The sequence below is a fragment of the Gadus chalcogrammus genome, chromosome 20, assembly GCF_026213295.1.
Source record: "Gadus chalcogrammus isolate NIFS_2021 chromosome 20, NIFS_Gcha_1.0, whole genome shotgun sequence".
NCBI lineage: Eukaryota > Metazoa > Chordata > Actinopteri > Gadiformes > Gadidae > Gadus > Gadus chalcogrammus.
In genome coordinates, this window is record NC_079431.1 from 14,955,956 (window position 1) to 14,970,675 (window position 14,720).

The 14,720-nt window shown below is 42.4% G+C and overlaps 2 protein-coding genes across 2 annotated transcripts in view; one reads left to right on the top strand and one right to left on the bottom strand.

Moving 5' to 3' along the window:
- Positions 1-10,803, top strand: LOC130373808 (lactase/phlorizin hydrolase). Its single transcript, XM_056580437.1, has 17 exons — positions 1-613; positions 1,312-1,385; positions 1,502-1,595; positions 1,835-1,919; positions 2,015-2,681; positions 2,758-3,406; positions 3,483-5,036; positions 5,145-5,410; positions 5,633-5,923; positions 6,012-6,210; positions 6,360-6,562; positions 6,788-6,894; positions 7,012-7,143; positions 7,596-7,819; positions 7,928-8,164; positions 8,462-8,604; positions 10,786-10,803. The coding sequence occupies exons 1-17, from the start codon at positions 1-3 to the stop codon at positions 10,801-10,803; spliced, it is 5,556 nt and encodes a 1,851-aa protein (XP_056436412.1).
- The window catches only part of LOC130373172 (ras-related protein M-Ras), an 18,530-nt gene continuing 14,207 nt past the window's right edge, over positions 10,398-14,720 (bottom strand). The window contains exon 6 of the mRNA XM_056579463.1: positions 10,398-12,905. Within this exon, the coding sequence (XP_056435438.1) occupies positions 12,806-12,905 (100 nt within the window). The 3' untranslated portion in view covers positions 10,398-12,805. The remainder of the gene's footprint in view (positions 12,906-14,720) is intronic.

Below are 14,720 nucleotides of genomic sequence, written 5' to 3' on the forward strand. Positions count from 1 at the left end.
ATGAGGTACATGCTCTGGGTTGTTTCCATTTACCTGTGGCTTCTGTCACTGTTTCTCAATGGCTACCAGACACATGTGCTAGAGCAAAATGTGCTGGAGGATGTCAGGGTACTGGCTGGTCCTTTAATAAACCAGCAATCAAGAAAAGATGGGGTGAACAGTGCCTTCGACTGCACTACAGCATCTCCACCAGACGGATCCAGAGGCTACTTTGAGTACCTCCAAGGTAAGGGGGTAACCCACTTCAAGGTGCCCCTGTCCTGGGCTCAGCTCCTGCCCACAGGACTTCCAAGCCAGCCCCAGCCAGCTGTAGTGAGATGCTACAAGGCCTTGTTGAACCAGCTGGTGGAGGTAGGTCTCCAACCTCTGGTTATCCTTCATGGTTCTACTGTACCAGAAGAGCTGAGAAGGAGGTACGGGGGCTGGGAGAGCCCTGAGCTGGGGCAGATGTTTCAACAGTATGCAGAGTTTGCCTTCCTGGAGTTTGGCGATCTGGTGCAGTCCTGGGTGACACTGAATCGCCTGGATGAGCTGAAGAGTGCCGAACTCCAGAATGCACTCCATGCTCACGCCAGTGCCTACAACCGTTACTATGAATTGTTTCCTGGGAAAGGTAAGAGAATAATGTTTTTTTGTGTGCGTAGGAAATCATATTTTTGCCTCAGGGAATCCAAATCATTCATTGTTCAAATTGGATTGTTGAATAATAAGTGGGACACAGTAGAGGGGTGGTTTATTGTAGTAAACATTGTGGTATCTTGCGGCTTCTTTTTATGAAATGTTGCACATATTCTTCATATTATTTGATATCAAAATTAATTGAATTCAGTTAAGAAAATATGGCTAGTGACAATAATGTTTGATATTGATAGATACATGTGAATCAGCTTCATCATCTGGGTTTGTTATCGCAAAAATCTGCTTAATACAATTAAAATAAGAATGGGATCATTGCTAAATCTGGGCAATTTTTTAATTATAAGTTGTAAGTTTCTGATTTGCCTAAATTAAATGTACATTACATCTCAAGGATCACAAGGAGAAAACAGCAAAATGCAAACACTTAATCAGGCAAAGACAGAGTGTTTATTTTTTATTGTATTGTGATGAGGATCTTGGTATTTTATCTCTTCACAGTGAGACGTTTATCAGTTGGATTTGGAACGAGTGCTGCATACATAATCTCTGAATTCAGTATGCCTACAGGGGTAAGATGTAGCTTGTATAGCACGGCTAATTTATAAACATATTTATTATTTGGATTATGATAAATAATATAATTTACTTTTTGTCAAATTTCCAAACAGACAGATTTCTTGTCACTACACTTTGAATATGACTGTACCTCTCAAACAAACGTTTACAAGGAGTTGAGCACAATACAGGTAGCATTTTTACATTTCTACTCGTGCTAGTGTGGAAAAAACATTTCTTACAATTTTTCAAGAGGGTAATATTGTCCTCTATTCTCAATTTGATTGATTACTATTCCATTTCAAAGCATTCCATTGGGAGGACACCTTTACTGATAAACAACATGACTGTTCTGGAATGTTCTTCAGATAAACTACAGCCCCTTGGCCGCCTATTAAAAGGTAAACATTAAAATTGTATGCTTGTGTAGTGGGTGAGTTTATTTTTTAAATAAATGTAAAAAAAAACTGCCTTCTTAATCATTGGATTGTATGAAAAACAATTAAAAAAACTTTATTAGTGCTTAACATCTTTAAAGTCTTTCTATGTGGGGTTAATCTGGTTCTAATATATAATTTAACAATGCACTCTTTTAATATGTAAAGCCCATCTCATTTAATAACTTGTGAATGTATTAAAGTTCTGAAACAAAATGACCTGATTATCATGGGATTTGACATGGAGGAGATGGTCAGAATACTTGAAACGGATGACATACAGAAAAGGTAACTTGTAACAGTGTTGAAATGTAGAACCCAATGCATGTCAAAGTATTTGCAAAACTTATAATCTAAGTCAAATTCATCATTTTTCTTTGTAGTAGAGTGCTATACCACCCAGGAATAGCAATCAGTTATCAGAATGTGTGGGATAAGTTTGATGACCAGATCACATCAAACCGAGATCTTCTCTGGAATGAAACTTTCCCTGATGGCTTTCAATGGGCCACGTCCAGCGATTCCTTCAAGGTAGAAGGGGGCTGGTCAGAAGAAGGGAAAGGAGAGACCATTTGGGATCGCTTCGGACATGAAAACAAAGTGTTTGAAAACCAGACGGCAGATCTGGCTTGTGACAGCTACCATAAGATTGACTATGATCTCTACCTCCTTCGCGGTTTACATGTCAACACCTACCAGTTTTCCATCTCCTGGGCCCGTCTCTTCCCTCATGGCCACCACGGGAGCCATTCTGAGAAAGGAGCTCTTTACTACGACAAGCTGATCAATGCTCTGATTGAGTCTGGCATACGGCCTGTTGTCACCCTACACCCCGGGGACCTGCCACAGGCCCTCCAGGACTTGGGTGGATGGACCAACCCTTCCATCGTGGAAGCCTTCAGGGAATATGCAGACTTCTGCTTCTCCAGGTTTGGAGACAGAGTGAAGGTCTGGAACACGTTCAGTAGCCCCTGGGTGGTGAGCCATGCTGGGTATGGAACCGGTGAGCATCCCCCTGGGATTAAGGACTACGTGGTTGCCTCCTACCAGGTAGGAATAGTTATCACATTTAAAACAATGTTTTCAGAATCTTGTGCTGTTCTATAACCGCTGTATGTGTTTGTAGGCCACCCACAACATGCTGAAGTCTCATGCTGAGGCTTGGCATGTCTACAACGATAAACACAGGAAGGCACAGGGTGGAAAGGTGGGCATCGCCCTGAACTCTGACTGGGCAGAGCCTTTGGATCCTTCCAGACCTGAAGACGTAGCAGCTGCAGAACGCTACCTGCAGTTTATGCTAGGCTGGTTTGCCCACCCCATATTTGTAGATGGCGATTATCCTGCATTACTCAAAGCTCAGATTGAACAGAAGAGAAAAGCTTGCCCCCTCTCTGAACCTGCCAGACTCCCAGTCTTCACTGCAGATGAGAGTTGGAGGATCAATGGTACAGCCGACTTCTTTGGCTTGAACCATTATACCTCCCGTTTAGTCAACAACAGTGTTGGTGGCTGCACGTGTGGCCCAAATGGGGTTGGGGACTTTCAGGCCCATGTAGATCCCTCATGGTCCTCTACAGCATCTGACTGGATCTATTCTGCACCAATGGGCCTTAGAAGACTGTTAAACTTCATCTCAGCTGAGTACCTAAATGTCAGCAAGTTGCCTATCTACATTACTGGAAATGGAATGCCTACTGAGTACAGTGGGGACACACTCAGTGACACCAGTCGAATAAATTATATTCAGAGTTATGTCAATGAGACATTGAAAGGTATGTTGCTGAATACAAATTGGGATTCTAAAACGATGTTATTATAACACTAGCTAATAATTTTTTTTTCATACAGCTATCCATATTGATAGGGTGAATGTACAGCGTTTTACCGTTCAGTCTCTCATGGATGGCTTTGAGGGACCACAAGGCTACAGTGAACGTTTTGGACTGCATCATGTCAACTTTGACCTGCCAGACAGACCCAGGACACCAAAGCAGTCTGCCTACTTTTACTCCAAACTTATTGAGGACAATGGCTTCGGTCCAGCAAGACAACGCTTTAAGACACATGCCTTGAAAAAATACGACAGCCATAAGTTACCTTCTCTGCCCGCATCTAAAGTCCCATCTGAGGCAAGCGTTGTATGGAGGAATTTCTCAACCCAAACGATATTCCAGCGCAAACTCTACCACTATGGAACCTTCTCCAAAGGATTCCACTGGGGAGTAGGATCCTCTGCCTATCAGGTTGAAGGTGGCTGGAATGCTGATGGGAAGGGGCCCAGTGTTTGGGACACATTTTCCCAGAAACCAGGCAATATTCCGGATAATGCTAATGGAAATGTAGCCTGTGACAGCTATCACAGACTGGAAGAAGACCTTTACATGCTCAGAGCTCTTAAAGTGAAGTCCTACAGGTTCTCTCTATCCTGGTCCAGGATTTTTCCAAATGGACACCGTGCCTCCCTGAACCAGAAGGGTGTAGACTACTACAACAGAATCATCAATGGCCTTGTAGAACACAACATCACACCTATGGTAACAATCTTCCACTGGGACCTCCCCCAAGCTTTGCAGAACATAAATGGTTGGGACAATGCGAGTATGATTGAAACCTACGATGAATTCTGTGACTTCTGCTTTGCCACATTTGGAGACAGAGTGAAGTTCTGGATGACCTTCAACCAGCCTCATACAATTGCATGGTCAGGATACGGACTTGGGCAGGTCCCACCAAATGTTAAAAATCCAGGGGATGCACCATACAGAGTGGCTCACAACCTTCTTAAAGCACATGCTAAAGCCTATCACACCTATGATGACAAGTATCGAAAATCCCAGGGTGGTCTGGTATCTATAGCCCTCAATGCTGATTGGATTGAACCTAAAGATGTCTTGGTCCCACGGGAAGTAATGGCTGCAGATCGTGCTCTCCAGTTCCAACTTGGCTGGTTTGCACACCCTATTTTCAAAAACGGGGATTACCCTGACGCAATGAAATGGCAAGTTGGAAACAAGAGTGAAATTCAAGGTCTTTCAGTGTCCAGGCTTCCTTCGTTTACTGAGGAAGACAAGGCTTACATCAGGGGAACCGCGGATGTCTTCAGTATAAACCACCACACTACCAAGATAGTGCGCCATGTCACACCTAAGCTCAGTCCTCCGTCCTATGAATTTGATCGAGATATAGTTGAGGAAGAGGACAGTGATTCCCCAAGCACTGCGATCAGTAAACAGAGAGCTGTTGCATGGGGACTCAGAAGACTCCTTATTTGGATCAAGGAGGAGTATGGAGACCCAGAGATTTACATTACAGACAATGGAGTAGCTACTGACACCAAGTACACCGTTGATGATACAGGCAGGGTATTCTACTACAAAACATACATTGATGAGGTTCTGAAAGGTAATTTTATATAATTTTTTATACCATCTTATAATCTGAAGAAATGTTACAAATAATTGTTGAAACACAGCTTAATATATGTCTGGCCAATATGATGCTTTTCAACAGCACATAATTTGGACGGTGTGAAGGTCAGAGGATACATAACATCTCTAATGGATTCCTTCGAGTGGCTCAATGGGTACAAAGTAGGATTTGGAATCCATCACGTGGACTTCATGAAACCAAACCGACCAAGGACACCAAAACTCTCAGCTCATTACTACTTTCAAATCATAAAGGACAACGGCTTCCCACTACCAGATGATGAGAAAACCCTTTATGGACATTTCCCCAAAGATTTCATCTGGAGTACAGCAACAGCATCATACCAGGTGAACGGATACAATGTCATACATCTTCATGGAGGCTTAAATAAATAAATTCAATCTATACCTATAGTATATTTTAGTTAAATGGTGTGTGCTGATGTTTGACTGCAGTGACTTTGTCTGCAAAATTCTGAAACGGTTTCATCCCTTCCAAAATTGTATTTCTAAATCAGCAAAAAATGAGCGTACTAAAGAGTTAGTTACGTTCTCCTTCCCTCCTGCCAGATTGAGGGAGGTTGGAGAGCTGACGGGAAAGGCCTCAGCATATGGGACAAGTTCGCCCACACCCCGCTCCGAGTGTTCAACGACGACACAGGGGACATAGCTTGTGACAGCTACAACAAGGTAGAGGAAGATGTGGCTATGCTGAGGGAACTGAAGGTGACCCACTACCGTTTCTCCATCTCCTGGACCAGAGTGCTCCCCGACGGCACCAACAAACACATCAACGAGGCCGGGCTCAACTATTACAACAGACTAGTGGATGCATTGCTAGCTGCTAACATTCAACCACATGTAAGTAAAGTTAACCTATGGTTCTACGTCATGTACATAGTGGTTCTGTTGAAAACCCTAAAATGGTTATCCGTCTTGTTTTATTTAGATAACCTTGTACCACTGGGATCTACCACAAGCTCTCCAGGACGATGGGGGCTGGGAGAATCCAACCATCATCGACCGATTCAGGGACTATGCAGACATCATGTTCAGCCGCCTTGGCCCCAAAGTCAAATTTTGGATCACCATCAATGAGCCCTACAATATAGCAATGGTGGGACATGGGTATGGAGCAGCTGCACCAGGTATATGAAGGACATTCATTAAAGTGCTATGTTTTACCAATCGTTATTTTCTTTTTCTAAAATCACTTATTGGGATCCTTTTCGGTTTCCATCGTGATAAGCTCTTGTGGTTGATTTTACGGAAATCAACTGATTTGAAAATCCAACAGGGATCAGCTTCCGACCGGGCACCTTGCCCTACCTGGTGGGTCACAACCTGATCAAGGCCCACGCTGAGGCCTGGCACCTCTACAACGACAAGTATCGTGCCCAGCAGGGAGGCCTCATCTCCATAACCATCAACTCTGACTGGTCCGAACCTAGAAACCCATACAAGCAGGAGGACATCGATGCTGCCAGACGGGTGGTGCAGGTAGACACTACAGATGCCACTCAGAAACAACCATGACAGCCTTCAAAGCAGTACTGACCCCCCTTGGTTGAACGGAGAGCTGTGTTGAAACATAAAGTCGAAAATACATTAAAAATAACCTGTTGATGTTGAGTGTTTTTATTTATTCTGTCATCATAGTCTATCAGGTTTCTTAGTGATATCCTTTACTATACCAATACCTAGCTATACTTCCTTTTGGTGCAGTTCTACATCGGCTGGTTCGCCCATCCTATATTCAATGGTGACTACAGCGATGTGATGAAGACGATTATCCGTGACAGAAGCTTAGCCGCTGGCCTTTCCAAGTCTAGGTAAGACCTGAAAGTAGAGAACTTCTTTTCCTGGAAGTAGTATACAGATGTAATAAAGTCAAAGTGTTGGTCTTCTATAATACCAAATCAATCACCTAACTTGTGGTGTTCTTTAAGATTACCAGAGTTCACTCCTGAGGAGATCAAGAGGACGAAGGGAACCCATGACTACTTTGGTTTTAACCATTACACAACTGTCCTGGCGTTTCCCGTTGACTATGGCGGCCTGCAGCACTATGATGCAGACAGGTAAGGCCAAAGGATTTTCCCACACTAGCAGGGTAATAACCACAGCAGGAAAATGAAATCAGCACAACACAAAGTAGCACATTAGTAGTATAACTTATATTGTAATAACGTCGATTGTAAATGTCATCTCATTCATTGTTGATCATTAATTTACTGCGTTTTTGACTGTTTGATCAAGAACTTGATAACTGTTAAGGTTGTTCAATTCAGGGTTATCATGGAAGTTTTATAGTGTGGTGGAGTCAAACAAGCAATACTAGTGTGTACGTTTTCCAATTAGCAGCCTCTATTGGCTTGAGTTGTAACTACACTTATAGCTATATCATTTTCAATTCATTAACAGTCATCTGAGACGAGACGAGTCTCTCCATCAATAATTGACTCATCCATGAAATCTCGGACCAAAATGGCCGTTAGGTGAGTAAGAGACTAAATAATAAAATGTTCCCAAGGGGGGCTGGGACCATTGCTGACCGAGCCTGGCTGGACTCAGGCTCATCGTGGCTGAAGGTATCCCCGTTTGGATTCCGGAGGATCCTTAACTTCATTATGGAAGAGTATGGTAATCCACCCATCATAGTCACAGAGAATGGCATGTCAGAAAGAGGAGAGGTTGATCTGAACGACGCCCACAGGAGCTACTACTATGAGAAGTACATCAACCAGCTTCTGAAAGGTGTGTCCCTTCAATGCACAGCCTATATGAGACAACCAAGCAAACCTAATCAAACTGACACCTTTGCCAGGTGTAATCTTTTCCGTAATAATGGTTTTCTCGTTACAGCTCGCCTGCTTGATGGCATCGATATCCGGGGCTACACAGCATGGTCACTGATGGACAATCTAGAGTGGGCAACAGGGTTCTCGGAAAGATTTGGCCTGTTCTATGTCAACCACTCTGACCCCAACCTCTCTCGTGTGGCTAAAAGCTCTGTTGCCTACTACTCCTCCATCATCTCCTGTAATGGCTTCCCTGACCCCGCCTCTGGGCCCCATGAATGTTTAAAACCAGGACCCGAAGGTAAAGTCAACCATCGTCTTTTTATTCAACTATCTAAACTAGTACTCACAAGTGTAGAAAAACAAGTTGTCGGCTCATATTTAGTTTGATAATTCGATTTTTATTTGTTTGAAAGAAAGGAAAATTGTCTTCTGTTTGAACCAAACAAATCATTGCCTCTTCCTCAGTAATAATAATAATATCTTAACACATTATTTATTAATACAAATGTGTAACAATGATGTCAATGATTGACAGTTGAGTAACTGAATTTGTGTTCATTTAAATACAAAACATTAACTATCGTCTTCCCCATAGCATCCGTACCTCCTCCGTTGGACTACTCGGTCAGCTTCTTGGGCATGGAGCTCTCCCCCGGCGATGCCGAGACTGGACTATACGCTACATTCAGTCTGCTCATCTTCGCCATGCTAGGGGCTGTCTCTGTCTCCTTCTGGCTTGTAAGGTCCAGAAAACAGTTAGATGATCCTTCATTAAGCCTTTAAAATACTAAGGTCTATAACATACAATGAACTATAGTACTATACTACACACTATAAACAATAACTGCTCCCTTTGCAGAAAAATCACTTAAAAGATATGGCAATTGTTTCTTATTGTGTCCTATGTAATCATTGTATTCATCATATTTTTCAATAATATATACAATAAAGCTTTCAACAAATCACTGAGCCTACTTGAAGTTGTGTTGATTTAATTACATCAGGGATGTCTGGAGCAATTGATAAGTTGTGCCGTGGCACATCAATAAATATCAATATCGAAGTCTAAATATATGTACAAAGTTTATGGAGCTCTATTAGGACTTTATTAACCAAATTAATGTTTAGTTTAAGTAATTAATAGAATAACTCATACTAATGTTTATTTTCTGGGGAAACCTGAATAAAATAAGTACTACATTCATCCAACTGAAACTACAACTGTATGTAATGTAATTCTTTATTGAAAGAGAAAGGACCCCTGAGGCTATAAAAGGCCATAGTTGAGTTGTTTGTGCCTCCTCTAGCTCTGCAGAATGACACAGCCAGACACACCTGGCCATAAATACACAGTTCAGTATTCACATTTCAGAATCGTAAAGTGTTAAATTCTAATACAATTAATTCAACGGTCAACATGGTCCATGTGTTGATATATTTGTTTCTCTAAGCAGGTGAAAAAACTGTTTTCTTGATTCAGCTTGCATGCAGGCTTGGTCCGCTCTTGATATTGAAGTGCATACATTAATTTGGGGGAATTTGCTTTGGTAAAAATGAAATGCAAGAAAAATATGGTGCGTTCTTTTTTGTTCAAGCCAAGTTTTAAATGCATTATTATTATTGTTATTATTTTTTATTTTTTTAAACCAACAATTTGCTGACTGCAAATGTTGCACTGATCCTTTATATATCATCTGTGCCAAATGGGACCAAAATACTCAAACAACGCTACTGAACTAGGATTAGATACAAAACATTCCTTAGGCTTCGAATGGCTGTCATCCTCTGTCTGGCATTGTCTTAGAGCTGACCCAGGTGTGCTTGCATTTCAACTCTGAAATTAAAAAGTAGAACTTAAAGGTCCCATGACATGCCACCAGGTGTTGTGTGATTAGCCGTTACAAGCTGTTTTGGACATCTGCCCCTTATGACATTATAGTGGGGGTGTCCACCTAGATGTGCGCTGGATAGATCAGCCTACAAGCCTACCCAGTGAACTGTAGCAAACGTTGCTCATCTATCCGTCACACATCTAGGTGGACACGCCCACCTGTGATGTCATAAGGGGCAGATATCCAAAACGGCTCGTAAAGCTAATCACACCACACCTGGTGGCATGTCATGGGACCTTTTAACCAAGACCCAAAGAAGTCGGAGAAAGTTCCTTAATATTTCAAGAATCATTCCTTTTATTTCAATCCAAAGTAAGTGTCCGCACCCTGGGCCATGGGTTTATTATAGAATAATGCAACTGATGTTCTGCAGTGCCACCAGGGGTGAGGGCCTTGGGCCTTACTGGGCACCCAGCTTTCCTTGAACAACATCACTGAATATTCAACACGCCAGTCAAATCTTTTTTCAAATATTCTTTTGTCCAGGTCTGGGACACACTGAGGTAAAATTGACAGTAATAAATTATTCAGTTGTTTTAAAAAAAACACTGCAAGATCATATCAATAATACAAAAAGTATCAAACATACACAATAACATTGTCTTTTAACACAGCCCACCCCCCCCCCCCCCCCCCAGCCCAAGGTCTGTTGCTCCATAGTCAAACAGTACACTCATGTCCATTCTATGACCAACACAGACTGTCGAAAAGTCCCTTTTACAATATTTATTCGTCCTGTGTGTGTCTCTTATGTTGACATTTACTGCAGATTTCCTTTCATTTCCTTTGCAGTAATTGAAAAGCTGTTGAATTCAGTCTTCCACGGTTCCAAAACACATACACACACACACATATACATACATATATATATATATATACATATATATATATATATATATATATATATATATATATATATATATATACATATATATATATATATATATACATATATATATATATTTATGAACCCATTGAATCTGATTAAGTCTCAACACTCTCATACTCAACTCTTCCTGACCAACAGGCACACACAGGCAGATAGGGCTACAACTCTATTTGCGTGTTATTTTTTGACATTCAAATTCCACCGTGGCTTTCTCTTTGTCTTACCGATCTGAAAGGAGAGCCACGAACTATGAGGAAAATTTGAAATTCTATTAAAAGTGCAAAAAAGTTTCCATCCTTCGAGAGACAGTTTTCATCGAGACCCGAAAGACCCTCAAAACTTATTTTAGTGCGATAACAGTACATGCCATTTCATAGGTTATTAAATTGTTCACGTCCACCTTCTAAACTTGCTTTCCCATACATTTTGAATATCTTGCTGCTTCAGTTGGTGGTCCGCTTCAACCCGTTCTCAGTCCTACTCCGGGTCATCGTTAACATGGCGTCTTTCCGTTCACAAGTTGGCACATTCCAAAACACAAAACCTGCAACACTGGGCGAGAACTGACCATGGCACATCTCAAAATCCTGGAATATGTTCCCAGACCGACCGGTACAGTATGTGAGGGGGCTGGATTAGCCACGCTTCAACTTTTAACCCAGGGTAAAAGCTTTTTACGTTACAGGTGTCCTTGAACCTAAAGTACAGGCGATGATATTTCCCCTACAGCCCTGAAGTAACTGAAATCACATCTTTTGGTTTGTGGCCAGTGCAAAACTGCTTCTTCAAGTTCTCCTGGCCCTTGTGAAAATGATTTTCAATGTATCCGTAAATCTCACGTGTTTATAACGGCAACTATAATAGGGACTTCATTCAAACTGCTGCCTTCTTTAACCTTAAAATAAATGTATTCCTACGGTCGATGCGTGCAATGCAGTCAGTATGTGATAACACACTTCTGGTTTTAGTACACGATGTAGAAACTGCAAGGATTCGTAAAGACTATGATAGAAAATAATACTATTATAGATGTAAACATGGCCGTATGCTTGCTTTTACTTTTAACTTTCACGCCTCTGATTTAACCAACCCTCCAATTCACTGACCGATGGCTACATGAAGAAACTTCTCCTGATGCATTCAGAGAACACCTGCATTACATACATACATACATACCATTGATCCCTCTCTCTCTTTCCTATGTTTCCTGATTTCCTCCTTCTGATCGGACCTTCCAGCACCACTTAACCGAGCATCACAAAAAATCACAATGTACACTTTAAACTCACAGGACTCACGGGCGTTTACCCATCGACATCAGCACAAAACATTAACTTCCATTGATTCATAGAAGAAAAAAGAAAAACATGAACGGTTTCCACCTCTACACGCCTGTCCTTCCAGAACACCTCCTGCCTTGAGCGACGCTCCTCTGACCTTCGTCCGTTTGGGCACCAGAGGGCGCAGCGGAGAGAAAGAGAGATAGGGTGAGAGTAAGAGCTAAGGAGAGAGGGAGTAGGCGGGAGAAAGACCAAAGAGAGAGAAAAAAGGGGATAGGGAGACAGATAAACAGAAAGATATAGATAGATCAATAGATAGATAGATAAATAGATAGATAGATAGAACAGGTTGGTGAAATAGTTTCACCACTGTCTAGTTCTCGCCACCGTTGTCCAGGCGCTTCCTGTGCCGGGTCCAATCACATGGAGCGGTTTGACACCAGTACGGAGTATGGACGCTGCATGGAGATCCGGGGTTCAAAGTCACAGAGTACCCTCTTCATGAAGCTGCCTCATGAGGCTTCTCATTGAACCACAGACTGAGGAGGAAAGAGAGCAGTTCACTGTGTCTCAGGAGGATCTGCTCCTCAGGGTCACTGCGACGTTGCTAACGGGGTCCTCCTGCCACAGCCCATTCCAGTCTCCCGGGCCTCCCTCTGTCTGATAACCAGTCTGTCCACCTTTTAGCGTCCCCTCCTCCTCCTCCTCTTGTGCTCCAGTAGTCGACGACCGCTAGGGGTTACAGTACTCCCTGACATCAAAAGATATGCTTGCGGGTGTGTGAGTGCGTTTGAGAGTGTGGATGTGTGCGTGTGAGGGAGGGTGATTGTTTCTGTGTGTGTCTGTGAGTTAACAGACCATTCAGAGAAGGAGGGCAGTCACAATATGATGCAGTGGAAGCGGTGAGAACCTGTGGAGCGTTCTCCTCTCCACTTCATCTTCTTCTTGTTCTTCTGGCTCCGCTCCGGGACCTGTTGTCTGAGACCGAGAACAACACGTTAGAAACGGGGTTTCCCAACCTTCTTTCCAGGACCCAAATTTACAAAAAAGATGCATCATTTGCCATAACATTTATTTATATTACACGTACATTTATAAACCACTGATAAAGAACACAACAAACCGTGAATTTGAAATGTAGATTAAATGTTTCACTCAGGACACAGCAATGTGCTGAGTGTAATATGAAGTTTCTTACCACCTTATTACAAACTTGCCTATGAACTTCAGCAAGTGGGAGTGGGGGGCAGTGCCGTCAAGTATTTGAAGGACACACAAAATCACAGCAATAGTCACTCTTATAATGACAATAAGAGTGTAATGTATAACACTTTTAAATGAATGCATACGATTTGTTGACTTGATGTGGTAGATTGTAGCTATTATTAAAGTAAAGTAATTTATAAACCGATAACAATCACTTCTTGCTTAAAACATAGCTAAAAAGGGTATATATTATAAATGTGGAATACATTTATTTGTTTAATGAGTTATGATAATTTGTGAACAGTGACTAATGCAGTCATTTTCTGAACAGCGTTTTAAGTGTCAAATGGAGGTGCAGTAACGCGCTTCTATTTTAATAAGGAACATGAATTCACAGAGCACTGTTCTGCATTTTACTCTGCCAATTTGGGGCCCATTTTAGGTTGCGACCTTAAGTTTGGGAAAGGCTATGTAGAACATCAACAACAACATCAAAACAGCGGGAAGTACCACCAGAAACAGCACAAGGATAGCGCACTAGAGCTTACAACTCCCAGGTCAACGGTATCGCGTTTGATTATCCAGGTCCCACCTGTAAGCATCTTGGACCAAGATGCCCCAACCTCTACCTGTTCCTTAATGGTGTGTATCTGAATTCACTGAATCTCCCTGGACCAAAGCATCTCCCTTAATCCCACTGTGTCCCAATGCGACTCATCCTGAACTCATCCTAACCTCTTGTGGTTAGAGTTAAGCCATGCAGCATCTGTCAGAAGCTGAAGACAAGAGTCTCCTGTTTGATGGTAGTACCGTTCCTGGCGTACCATCTTTGGTTGGTCATGCCTGTCAATCAAAACACCACTTCCTGGCAAGTAGGTTGGTTTATGACACAGTTAATTTAAATCTGTGAGCAAGATTTTCCGTAGAAAAGGGCCTGCTCAGCGATTCTACGGTTACACATAAAACAAAGTATTTAAGTTTGATCACTAGAGGGCAGTGTAGCCTCACTCATCAATACTTTTCCTCAGGCATATCTTTTTGTCCTTTTGGAGTGAGTACATTGTTTTTTTCCACAGTGGGTTCAAGGGTTTGGAATGTAAAAGTGGTGATGAAATGATTGAAAAAACACAATGCAAGTCGCCAGGGGGGATTTCTGCGGTATCCTCGCCTCACTTACACGCACTGTACATCTCAATCAACCGGATGACATCACCAGCCCCGTTTGATCCTCTGAGTGGTAGCAGTGGGCTCTCAGACAGGATGTGACCACATCGGGAACATCAGCAGAATCCAAATTCTCCTTAAATTACACGTCTGTTAAGGCAGGAAATAACTCTGGGGAATTTTCACTCCTCGTCGCGAGTTCCTTCCTGAGAACACTTTCACTGCCCTGACAGCACCCCCCCCCCCCCCCCCCTCTAGGCCTTTCTTCACTTCACGTCCAACACTCTTTCATAGTCCAAACTCTATTCCTGGCTAGATATGTGCCGAGGACAAGGAGAAAGACACAAGGGCCTCTTGTTCCGAGGCATTCTTGACTTGAGCTGGTGCACTACGTGCTCCAATCCCAGAATGTGAACCGAATAC